The following is a 13,283-nucleotide window of genomic DNA, read 5'->3' as shown; positions in this document are numbered from 1 at the left end:
GCAGATCATTGCCAACCACATTTGGATAATATATTTTGACTGATAATTAAGATATATCTAGTCATTTTATTTCTTTATTAATTTAATGTACAAAGGGCAATATACTTAGGTTACACATATAGAACCTATTTTAATTTTAATAAAATAACTTGATATAGATTTAATCCAAAGGTTAATCTTATATTGCGCTTAAAGTGTATTACATTCACTTCTATTGTTCTTAACTTGAGCAACAGATGTGTATGCCTTATGTAAGCGTATTGTATATAATATTTATGTTAATTTTGAGTGGTTTTGTTAATTTTTGATGGATTAAAATAATGCACAAAAAGTGAACAGACAAGTGAATATAGAGTAAAAACCTTTCAAGTATTTCAATTTCACATATGTATAATTAATTTGTTTATAATTTCAAATATAAAGAGTGGAACTATATTAGTACCAAACTTAAATTAAGTTAATATTTTATGCTATGTATACTAACGTACATAGTAAAGCATTTGCCTTCTAAATACAATTGATCTAAGTGAATATAACAAAGTATTTATTAGCGATTATTACTGTAAAACAAACTAATGTTTTAGGCGTACATCAACCATAAATTACAAGGATTATAGACATTGTGTCGCTTATTGACATGTTTTCAACTAACATCATTTTTAATTTTATTTATTTTCGCAACATTTTAACTAGCCGAAGATAATTATTTAACTAAATTCAAATAAACATTTTACTCAAAAAGTTGTACTTGTGTGGTGTTAAATTGTGCTTAAAAATGTTCAAGTTTTGCTGGTAATGTTTTATTTTCGTTTTAGATATTGATAAATGATCACATTAAATGTTAAATTATGAAACAATTACACTAAAAAGTTTCGTTCTCTTGATGTACCTCTTGTGAAAAATAAAACGTTGCCTACCAAAATTTAATTTTATATTTTTAAATCAGAATTTCACATAACACATTTCTCTATTTTGAATCTCAAATTATGGAAAACCCATATATTAATATAGAACTTGATTAATACCAATATTTAAAGCTGATGTACAATTTGCATTTTAATAAACTTGGCTTTAAGTTGGAATACACCCAAACTATTAATTTAATTTGTTGAAAAAGTTTCATAATGTATGTATTTATTGTAAAACTAGATTTTTTGTATATAGTAGCTTTATTATTTATATTTGATTCTATTGTTGTAATTTATATGTTATTGTAGTGAAAATTATTAAAATTAAATTGTCATTTTAATTTATTACATTTTGTTAAGTATAATTGCCACTTACTTAGATTATTGTGTATTTGCTTCAAACAAAGCCTGTTTAATATTTATGTCGATTATTAAATAATTGAAAAATACTTTTTTTTTGAGATTAAAATTAGATTTTAGAGTGGTATGTATCATAAAATAAATTATGATATCTGTTACGAGGTACATTTGTATATAATACCGTAATTTGTCATATACAATAAAATTATATAATATTATAGAACTGATTTTTAAATAATCCCCACAATATCCATATTTTCCTATGAAACTGAAATTTGTAATATATTATAATCAGATATTAAGTAATGTCTTATTACAGAATATGTAATATATACACTATCCCTCATATGTAAAGCAACTTTAGAAATTTTATTTTTCTTGAGAAAAGGGTACGTTTAAATATTTATATTATTGTCAGTTATGCAGTATGTTTGATAAAAACAATACATCAATATAATTGTTTATTAGTGGGTTTAGTTAGGTATTTATTAATATTTGAAAAATATTCAAGGGTCAAAAGTAGAGCAATTTTAAAATAAAACAACTTTACATACATTTAGCCTTCTTTTATTTAGTATATAGTAGCATATCTATTATTCTTAATAACTTTTAAATGCCTTTTCTTCATTGATGTTGGTAGCTTTTCAATATAATCGTTCCAAATTTCTTTCGAGTGATTTTGAACTTCTTCGTATAGCTTCCATATTTGACAGTCTTTTTGCAGGAATTTTCCGATCAATTTTTTCTCAAAGGTTTTTCATTGGATTGAGGTCTGGGTTTTGTGCTGGCTAACATGACACGTACACTTTGAGAAGCGAACCATTCTTTAACTTACTTAGACGTATGTTTCGGATCGTTGTCGTGCTGGAAGGTCAAATGAAAGCATATGATTCTAGAGAATGTCACGATATACAAAACGATCCATTATCCCGTCTAACTTATCCAGTGAGCGCATGCCAAACCCAGAAAAACATTCGAAACCATAACGTCTCCTCCACCAGGCTTCGCAGTGGGTTTAGTGTACTTAGGATTATACTTTTCATTAATGGGTCCTCTCACTTATGAAATACCATCAGATTTGAATAACTGGAGCCGACTTTCATCGGAAAACAAAATTGTTTTCTCATCTGTTCAGTTCACATGTTCTGTTGCAAATAGTAGTTCCGCTGCTCTATAGTTTGCAGAAATGCAGAGCTTCATTGTTGATTTTCTACCATAGAAGTCTTCGTTTTATGGTACTCACCAACATACTGAGTTCGTTTATTTTTTGATTTATGCGAGATGTGCTGATAGAAGTATCCCGAACAAGCGTTTTTGTTTTCGTGTCCACACCACTGTTATTCTTGCGTTTTCTACCTCTTTTGAGAACTTCTTCCAGTGTATTTCTTCTGTTAAAATTGGAAATCGTCATTGAAATGATCGATTTGTTTAAATTTAAATCTACTGCAATTTTACTCTATTTTCACCAATTCGGAATTTTTTTAGGCATTTTTAGCTTTAAGGAACCATGTCAGACACAGAAATAAATTATAAAATCAATTGTATTTAATATAGGGTTTGGTTGCTTTACTTATGAACCCTGCCCGAAATAAAATATTGTATAAAACCTACGTAAATAAAGACATTCGTATATAATTTTACATACGAAATGTTTAGACAATTATTAATTATAAAATTAATTAATAATTAAAATTTTTTAATTTGTTGCTCTACATATGAGCGATAGTGTATGTCTTAAAAATTTAAGCGATCTATTACAAGTCTATTCTTTGAAAAAATTAAATAAAAAGTTGTTAGATTTGCGAGCTCATTTAGAAAAAATATTTTTAATTAACAAAAAATTTCTCTGATTTTACTCGGGTCGGGATGATGTTAGATAACAATCGATTGGATTTGTAAATGCTACTTAGATCATGCAAAACTGCTTAAAAGAATGACATATTTCAGTCATTTACGCAAATAATGAATTTTAATTAAATTTCCTGCAGTTCTAGCAACAGGTTAATAAAGATCTACATGTTAATAAAGCTAAAGGTGAGGATATGTAAAAACCACAGGAAACGCTATGAACAATCTTGCAATAATCTTCGGAAAGGACAGTCTAAATAATGTGTACCTATTCAGAAACAATTGAGGGAACTTGTTAATCAATAATCCCATAACAATCGATTGTTTTTTTTTGCCCTCACTTCTGTAGATTATTTCTTGCTTAAATAAAAGTTAACTTAGATATAAATCTGAATATTCTGTTTAAGATTCTTTCTTCTTTTATCTTATTAACAGCTTTTTAGTTCTACCAACAAATTGGAGATCTTACGTTAAAGCTAAATGTGAGGTTTTATACAAATCACAGAAACATTGTGAACAATCTTGCCATAATCTTCAGGAAGGTTAATCTAAATCATGTATACCCCATTCACAAATATAGTTTGATACAAATCAAAGTTATTTCTTGCACAAATTATTTCAATTGACCATTCCAAAGTTAACGTGCGGTCTGAATGGATTGACTCATTGATTGATTGACCATCATCATCATCAGAAATAAGTTGGAACTGTTCTTTCAACTTATTGGAATTGTCTTGACCTGTTTAAAAGGCAAATAAAGACATGTTTAAACATTTCAAGTTTCATTTTCATATTTTATTACCGCTGCAACTTGATTCGTGACATTGCATCTGTTATTGACTTGGACCGTGCATCCGTGCGACCAATGATTGTACGCTTAAAATAAAATATGTCCTAAAAATTGATTTTAATAACTTTAGAATTATTAACTTCATGTTTTATTTTTAAATTTTAATATTCATTAACTATTAAATTAATTAAGTTTTAGTACTATTATTGGATGACCCTAAGAAATGGAAATGGAAATTAATTCCAATAACTTTACAATCTTGTAAGGCTGGAGTGCCCTATTCGTATATACTATGCAAATTAGAGGAGGCGGGCGTCTCCAGTTATGATCGCGGTGGATGCGGTCTGAGCGCTACTTGCAACTAGATAACCAGTTGTTGAGCTGCAACCGATCAGTCGCAAACCGACGCTGCTTTAGATCGTGCGCCCCCGAAGCTCGTGTTTGACTCACGTGCTCATAAAACACGCGTTGGCTGTCACTCAAATAAGACGATTTTAAAGTTCGATTGAATTTATGTTTTAATGGGAGGAAAGATGAAATGTGTTGAGAAGATACCTTTTGTAGCGAGTGTTTTGTTTGTTTATGTCAACTTATTATGGGTTGTTTTTGTTGGATGTTCCAACATAATTGCTGATGGTAAGCTTTAGGTGTTTGATTGGACATTAATGAAATCTATATGTAACAACAAGAAGAACAATAGCAAAATTCATATTTATAAAATAGTAAAATTAGAATACACAAAAATTACAATTTAAGTACTACGATAAATTAAAATTCTGAATTAAAAATTACATTAATTAGTTTTAGTTCATAAAAACTGTGATTTTTGTTAAAAAAATATGTTAACTCGATACCAAACAACTTAAAAAGAGACAGAAGTGATTATAAATTCTGAGATGCAACATTAAGCAGTGAGGCATTTAATTGTCAAACGCCTTTGAAGTATGCATCTTTGTGTTATAAGTTCTTGTGTGCATTATCTGGTAGAGTATCATACCTGGTAGTACACAACAATGAGAACAGTGGAAAAGGGTATTTCAAGTACCAATTTTTGTAAAGCAGTTCATTCTCACTACATTAAAGATTGCACAAAGTACATCCAAGGTCTATTTTCTATTTTTTGTGCATTTGATTATTATAATTTTCAGTACTTATAATTTCCGAAAAACTCGCAGGAAAATGTAGTAATGGATATAAAACCAAGATCCTAGTAATAATAAAATATTTACTACGGAGCGCAGGTACAGTTATTTTGATACTCTTGCTTCTCAGGAGGAGCTTCTTACCATGGAAGTTAACAATTATCCGAAATTTCAAAATTGAAAAACTACTTCTAGTATGGATCTTGCATAAAAAACATAAAATGGACCAAATGCTTATCCAAGCATTGATTAAGTTATCTTACTAATAAATCATTCGTGCTTTCGTATTCCTGAAATGAAATATGCATTATTTCAAATTTAAAATATATTCTTTCATGGTACAGACATTAATGAAATATATCTTAAGCTGGACTTAACCAATATATGCATATTTTGTTTAAAATACACTGATTTAACCATTTTTTTTCTGAATCATGCTTATTATTAAAAATTATATACATTCCTAGGTTTAAAACTTTATATACTATGAGTGTGAGAGTAGATGACCCGGGTTTCCTACAAATCTGCTAATAGGAATATCGCAATTTGAAATTAATCTTTATTTTATTATTATATTGTAAAATTTTGTGCTATATCACTTTGTATAACTATTGTACATTTATTTAAAGTTAATTACTATTATTTTATATCATTAGAATTTTCAGTTGAACCACAATTTTTCCCTAATAAAAGGACAATTATATTTTATATTTAATCAAATTTTCTGCTTTCATATTACATTTATTAATGTAATCTACATATAGAATTTTTAACCATGATAAAATAATTCATTCCTATACGTATTGTAAATTATGTGTATGTAGTTATTAATTATGATAAATTTGTTTTTAATAACATCATACACCTGTTTTAATTGGTTAATTAAATGATTATCAGTGATGTAATCGAACTATCCTTTTGATGTACTTTATGCAAATCCAAATCTCAGCATGAATTGCAGTATATCGGGTATCCCCAGTGCATTGTTATATTGTAAGCCGTCCCTAGATAAATAGTCGATCATCAACAAGAGACCGATAAAGGGTTGTTAGAGCCATGTTCTAACCGAAAATTTGAATGCGTAATGGGGTTAGACGATAGAACAAATTTTATTATGTTATAACGGGCCTTTGTGTTCTACGATTAGTAATGTAATCTAATACTTTTGCATCTGTTAAAGTTTTTGTTTCTCTACCCACAGAATAATATTTTAAATTTGTAGGGACCTTTCTTTAAAGGAGAATACAATTATATAATTGATAGATTTGTAATTATTTAAAAGAGAGCAATGTCTAATAATTGATTATTAAAAAAACTTAAAACACTTTTGAGCTTTTTATATAAAAGTTAATAATTTATTATTATTATTATTATTATTATTATTATTATTATTATTAAGAAATTTGTTTGTAAACAAAATTTTGATATCCTTAGTGAATCGTATAAATTGGTACATGATAATTGTCTGTCGTGATTTTTTCATGACAATTTGGTATTGTATAATTGACCCTCCACCAATATGCATTATTAATAGTCCTTTCGCTATTGAATTATTCTCGACTTACTGGAATACCAATAGAGAAATCTATTACTTCCCTAAGCAATCAAATCAATTGGTCAAAAAAGATGATTTTAACAATTTGTACACTGTTAACCAATTTTAATTTCAGGGAGACTACAATTATGTTTTAAACAATATACAGTGCATAGTAAATTGGAAACAGTAAATATATATTTAAATATAAATATAGTAAACTGTACATACTACAAAACGGAAAACTTGTTATTAAATGCTTTTTTTGTACTATTTATTGTTAGATATTTGGTAAAAACAAAAGCACAGTAAGGAATAAGTTAGGAGCCCTAGTCAAATATTTACATTAGCCTACATGTTCGTAGTTGCTCTAAGGATAAATGCCAGTGTTTGTTTGAGTAGTTTGGCTTGCTACTAACTAGTAATTTATATTGTTTGTATTAAGTTGGCTTCGCATTGTTCAAACTATGCCGTTTCGGTTTAATTTAATATGTACCAGGCGGGGCAACTTTAATGCAATTAATCAGGTCTTACACAGGTAGCACCACATTAACAATAAGTAAATCATTTCGTGTCAACATGGATTGGAAAGTTGTTAATTATTTCTTTGTGAATTTGTGTGGAATTATAATTGTTTGCTGACTTTTATACACACTCATTTAAAGGATTGGTAAAATGCATTTCGTATGGATAATTTAACTAAGTGTATTTTAAAAATTAACTTAGAATAACAAAAAATTAATGTTTCTCTGGAGATCGTGCTAAAATAACTTCCGTGTCCCAAATAATTTAACAATTTAAATTTGTTAATGTGCATTTTTATCAGTATACATAATAATACCTTATCTCTTTTAATACGACTAAATATTAGCTAGATGTATTTTATATATGATTCACTTAATGGAACTTTAATCGAATTTTAATGTATTGAATTCTCATTTTACAAAATTTATTTAATACAACAGGCACTATTTCCTATTGCATAATTGTGAATTGAAAAAACTTGTTCTAATTGTTAATACATCGTAAGAAACATATCACAAATATAAACAATAACACAATTAGGATTGTTTGTAATTGACGTGATATAAATAAATTATGAAGTTTGAAATAGGATTTCGTATAGAAACACAATACCATATACGTAATTTGGATATTCGCGGCTTAATCTGTTTATTAGCAGCAATAGCAGTTATTGAAGTTTATTATTACATTACTGCGCAGGGTAACCCTTTGATCACCATGATATAAACGAATAAGTCTATTAATTATGCCATATACGACTCTAATGAACTGAATTTGTCTCGAATCCAATTACAGTGGGGCATTGTTGAAATTGAGTTTGTATGAATACTAATTTTTTGAATTTGAGCCAATTAACAAGTTATAAGGATATTGTAATGTAAAACATCATATTACATATGGTTGTGTTAAACTCATAATTGACTCTTGATTTTCATGTGCTAAAAACAAAAATGTGCTACAAGAGGTTGATAAAATAATACTAATAAGGGTAGAAAGTTTTTTATTGATTTCGTTAAATGAATAAAATAAGGATATATATTTCTTTTTTATATATTCCATACTCTACAGGCTTCGAAGTATGAGATAAAAATTAAAACTATTACTATGATGTAGTTTAATCGTTAATTAATTATTATAAATATTGGATAATATTGTGGATTCCCATCATTATTAATCGAAATCTAGTATAAATGAAATACTGTTAATTACGTAGTGTTGAATAGTATGTTTGTGACTACTAGATGATTAAATTGTCAATGAAATTGGCGATGCGCTGGGGTTAGGCCGGGGACGAGGACGTGTGTTCAGCCCTCTCGATTCCGATCAACGCCGCTGGTTTTGACACGTGCTAATATTGACGAGCGGCGGCAAATTTTTAATTTTGTTATCATAATCATTTCTAAACTAGACACAGTCAGTTGAAAATGCCGCTTTGTAGCAAACGTTACCGAACTGGTCGAAAAAAGTTTCACAAAGTCACCCTTCAGATGCAAGTCCTGCGTTAAATTAGCACAAAGTTACTGGGATACGATTTAATGGAGATTACACTGAAACTCTCTCATACTATTTATGTAACGAATTAAAAGGATGATTTTTTTTTGTTCATTTAGTGATACGTTGTCGGAACAGTGAAATCAAATTAAGTAAGTTATTTGCAAAATAGTCTGATGGAATTTGAACAATATTCGCATTATACAAGAGAAGTAACAATGAATGTTATGGCTAACTTGCAATCTTGGCTAGTTCATGAAGTAGCAGGATTGTTTATGAACTAACTAAAGCATTAGCTCTTTTGATAGGAAGTAATTTAATACAAATTGGTCGTTAGTTTATAACCTAATCAAGGATCTCGGCTAATCTAATGAAATCTCAAAGAGAAAGATAATTTATAAACTATCCAAAATAGGGTTACTAATATGGAAAGCATAATAGGTGTAATTATTTTGGTCCAATGCTTTGTAATGTTAAGTCAAGAGTGTAAAGGAGGGTTACCATGAATTTCAATATACAATCTAGTACCAAGTTATAAAACTTTAGTGTACATCACGATATCAAAATAAAAAATTTACTGTCAAGAACTTCAGTGAAGTAGTAGGTTGTGATGGTGGAATCATCCGGTATTATTGCCACAGCTGGATTTCACGTTTCTAAGACCCAATGCTCAAAACTAAAAATAGTAATAAAATTTCTTTTAATAAAGTTTTCTTCCAAATTTTATCTCAAAAAATATAATTGTGTTAACTAAAAATATACACATTTTATGCAAAATACATTTTCAGAATTGCATTTTTTGACATTTCATTATAAATTGCTCCTCTGTAATATATGGTTGTCATTTTACTATATTTTATAATTACTGGCATATGAAAGGCGCCAAAGCTCATTCATTTTTATAAGTTTTATATTTGTTATTAATATTTGAAATATTTTTAGGGATTATACCAAAAATATTATCGCGAGGACAAACTTTCAAAGTGGTTATTGGAGACTCCGTCCTATTACCATGTGAAATTCAAAATTTAGGTAAGTAATATGTTTGAATTGAAATTTTCTTTACTTTAATAGACATTGATTATAATCTTTCCAATTTCAATCTTGCAACATCACCTGTAGTTAAATTGGTGTTTTAAAGTGATTAACTAAAATGTATTTGTAAAAATTAATTTGTGGAAACAATTTCATTAGCTAGGAAATGCTGATATGCCAATAGTGTAATATTATGAAATATCACCTTTTGACCAACACCACATCCCTCTTGATTTATCGATTGCGAATAGTCCTGATAGTAGTGGAACTAGTATTCGGCCCATCGGGTTCTTAATTAGTTCGGCAATGATAATTATTGTGTTGTCACTGACTGAATAATGAATGACGTACTAATATACCGTACAGCCCGTTGATTTACCCCACTAGCTCACAATTTCAATACAGTAATTATAAAACCGCCGCTACAGAGCTACGTGTGCATATAACCATGTAATAGCTAATCATAAGTCGCTAGTTGGTTGAATACTAATGGTTATTATTGTTTATTAAACGCTATTGAAGTTGAGTATTACAATTATGAGCCTTAGTTGCCAACTAATGGTCGGAATGAACGCCTTAGGTGAAATGATATATTTCTTAATTGGAATTTAAGTGTTATCATTGTTTCACATAAAAAAATATTAAGCTAAATGACTAATTTTGCATAAATTATGGGATCCAGAATTGGCAATCTAAAACTGGGCTTACTGCTTTGAGGGTCAAGTGTATTTTTGGATTTTTACCGTTTAATTTCTAAAAAGTTCAAACTTTTATTAATAAATTATAATCTGATAACGATAAGTTTTAGTGAGAGTATTTTTGTAATACAGCTTAGAAGATCTAACCCGTAATCTACACAGCCACACAAACATACAGCAAAATTATTTATTTCACATTTCATATTTTCTGGTAGTTTTTTAGAACACATACAATTTTATTATACAACGTAATTATTTCCGAAATTACGTTTGATTGACGTTTATATTTCTCTACATACAAAAAATGCCAGTTTAAACTTCTGGTCTGATATATAAGAGAATGCAGTTTCCATTTTGAATTTGATGCGTATCAGAGCATTCAGCCAATTTGAAGAGTGCATATAGTCAATTCTCACCTAAAGGTTGCCAAGTAATAAATAGGATATGACGCGGGTTTAACTAAATTTATGGATATACTGGATCATCAAAAATAATAACTATAGTGAAAAAAATGTTCTTATTTTATTGAAGAGGTAAGATGTCTAATTAACGTTTATAATGTGAACCAAGTTAGGATTTCGTACCTTAACTCTGGTTACTTAATCTTAAACAATCATAAACTTTCTAAATACATAATTGTTGGATAGACGAAGCATTTTAAATACGTCTCCAATCATGCTTTAAACACAAAATTATGCTTGAGTTTTTATTGAAGAAAACACTATTAATTTATACCTAATAATATATCAAGATTTTTATACTATAGTTTATATAGTTTAATTATAAATATATGCGACTTATAATTCATTAAAAAAAGAGGTGAATTTTGTTTATATGAGTTTTAATAATCAAATTGATCACATAGGAATAGTACAATTAATTGTGATAAATGAATTATGATATAATTACATTTAAAAATTATTTAATTCCACAATTTAAATTACTGCAATAGGTGAGATGGTACGGCATCCGATGTCAATTTAATTAATTCAAATGTTTGAAATAAATGCAACGTACAAATGTTTTAAATAAATTTTCATATGAGTTGTTACATTCGCTTTAAGGGATTACAGATGCTAAACCGTTAAGTGGATTCAATTAAAATTCGGATTAAACCTGCTAACTACGCTTCGAATGACTTTGCGGCATTGCAATAAAATCAAAGTTGAATGTTGACATTCAAAATGTTTTTTTGTGTTAAAAATATAACGATGTACCATAACGGTTAGAGTTAAAATTACATGGTTTTATTTTAACCATTACAGAAGTCAGACTGCGCAACGAATAAGATTACCTAGTCTAAAGGAGTTTCGCTACTTTCTCCGGATTACATTTATTTAAATTGGCAATAAGTCTTCATTTATTCGATTCGAAATTGAAAAGTTCGTTTTACATCTTCCTAAATTCGCTTTCAATTTAGTGTCTACTATTTTTCGCGATGGCGAGTCTGTCGCCTTATTAATTTCCTAATGACAGTGTTTCCACAAGAGCAGGTTTCATGTTTCAATTCAGTTTTACGCAGGTGTTGGCAAGCTTTTGTGTATGTTACGTCACAAATATTTTAATATTTACTTTTTTGGATGTGCGTATAAACAAATCAAAAATAAATAGTGGTTAAATTATATGCTTTTTGTTTTTCTGTACCATACAAGAGGACATCATTGATTTGCTAGTTAGAGGGAAAAATGTTGTTCCCACAATACAAAACAGATACTAAAATACCCAATTATATACAAACGATTACATGTGTATAATTTCGTGTACTTTTTTTTTTTAAATAATAGATTATTTGAATTTTTGTTTAGTCACCCGGATGCAGTGAAAATGCATAAATTAGTAACAAATTAGACCAGTGTGCGTGGGCGCGAAGGTAATAGTGTTGGCAGATAAAACGGAATTCAAACTAGATCAGGTTTCCGATAGAGCGAACACCAGGATCGCTTCGAAAGCCTGCAGCAACGCATTAGCACAACACCGGGTACGATTCGAAAACTGTGTCTGCAAAACCGGGTAACTTTCAATTACTCAAATACCCGCGTATGAGTAAAACATCAGCATAGTTTTCAAATGTTTGAAAAACACTTGGTTACTTTATTTGGGCTCAGAGATTGAATTTCAATTAAAAAACGTCCGTGCCTTTGGGAATTGTTTTTAAAAATTTTACTACAAATAGTTATAATAAAATGAACAAAAAATAATAACAGAGGACAACAGTGATTTACGAATACGAATTTTTCTTGCTGAATATGAAAATAATATAAGTAATTCTTTTGTTGTAATTAAATTATCCCCATTAACTGAATTGTTTAAATACTTCCCATGTTTTGTCGCATAAAAACATTTTATCGTGAATTTATTTTAGCACATATTAGAAAATGTTTCAAATTGTATATTTTGTGGGGGAATGGTTTGATCGATCACAATACAACGTTGCTACGGGCATTCCGACATTAGATGTAACCAATTTCATTTAGGATATCATTTATGGTTTATTAGGGGCGCTTAAGAATTCTAATTAAAAATAATAATATCTCCAAATATCAGCATCTCTGTGCTAATAACAAATTCCATTAAAATAAGTTATTAGTACTTATAAGTGTTATCATTAAAATACAATTAATTCAATTTGTTGAATCACCTTCTATAATTACATATAGATGCTTTAACAAATTTTCTTTTTAATTACTTCCATTTGCTTATGTAAGAAAAAAATTAAATTTGATCTTAAGTTTCAAATGTTACCGAATCCAATTTTAAAACGATTTTAAATATTATATTTTTACTTGGCAGAAGCAGAAAAATAGAATCAGGCAGGATAATACGCTTTAGTAATGTTAGTAGATTTTGCAGCACTTACATCCATCTTCGATAGCTTGATGGTTGCAACTATACTAATACTGCTGGTGTTTACATAAGGAAACTAATATAGACCGATAATATCCCAAATAATTG

General features: G+C 28.7%; 1 protein-coding gene across 1 annotated transcript in view; it reads left to right on the top strand.

Moving 5' to 3' along the window:
• The first annotated feature begins 4,341 nt into the window (after window positions 1-4,341).
• Window positions 4,342-13,283, top strand: part of LOC109598624 (lachesin) — a 46,354-nt gene continuing 37,412 nt past the window's right edge. The window contains exons 1-2 of the mRNA XM_049964788.1: window positions 4,342-4,542; window positions 9,541-9,630. Coding sequence (XP_049820745.1) covers window positions 4,428-4,542; window positions 9,541-9,630 — 205 coding nt within the window. The 5' untranslated portion in view covers window positions 4,342-4,427. The remainder of the gene's footprint in view (window positions 4,543-9,540; window positions 9,631-13,283) is intronic.

The sequence above is a fragment of the Aethina tumida genome, chromosome 3 (assembly GCF_024364675.1).
Source record: "Aethina tumida isolate Nest 87 chromosome 3, icAetTumi1.1, whole genome shotgun sequence".
NCBI classification, from domain to species: Eukaryota; Metazoa; Arthropoda; class Insecta; order Coleoptera; family Nitidulidae; genus Aethina; species Aethina tumida.
The sequence above is the reverse complement of the archived record's forward strand: the minus strand, read 5'-3'. Positions and strand labels throughout refer to the sequence as shown.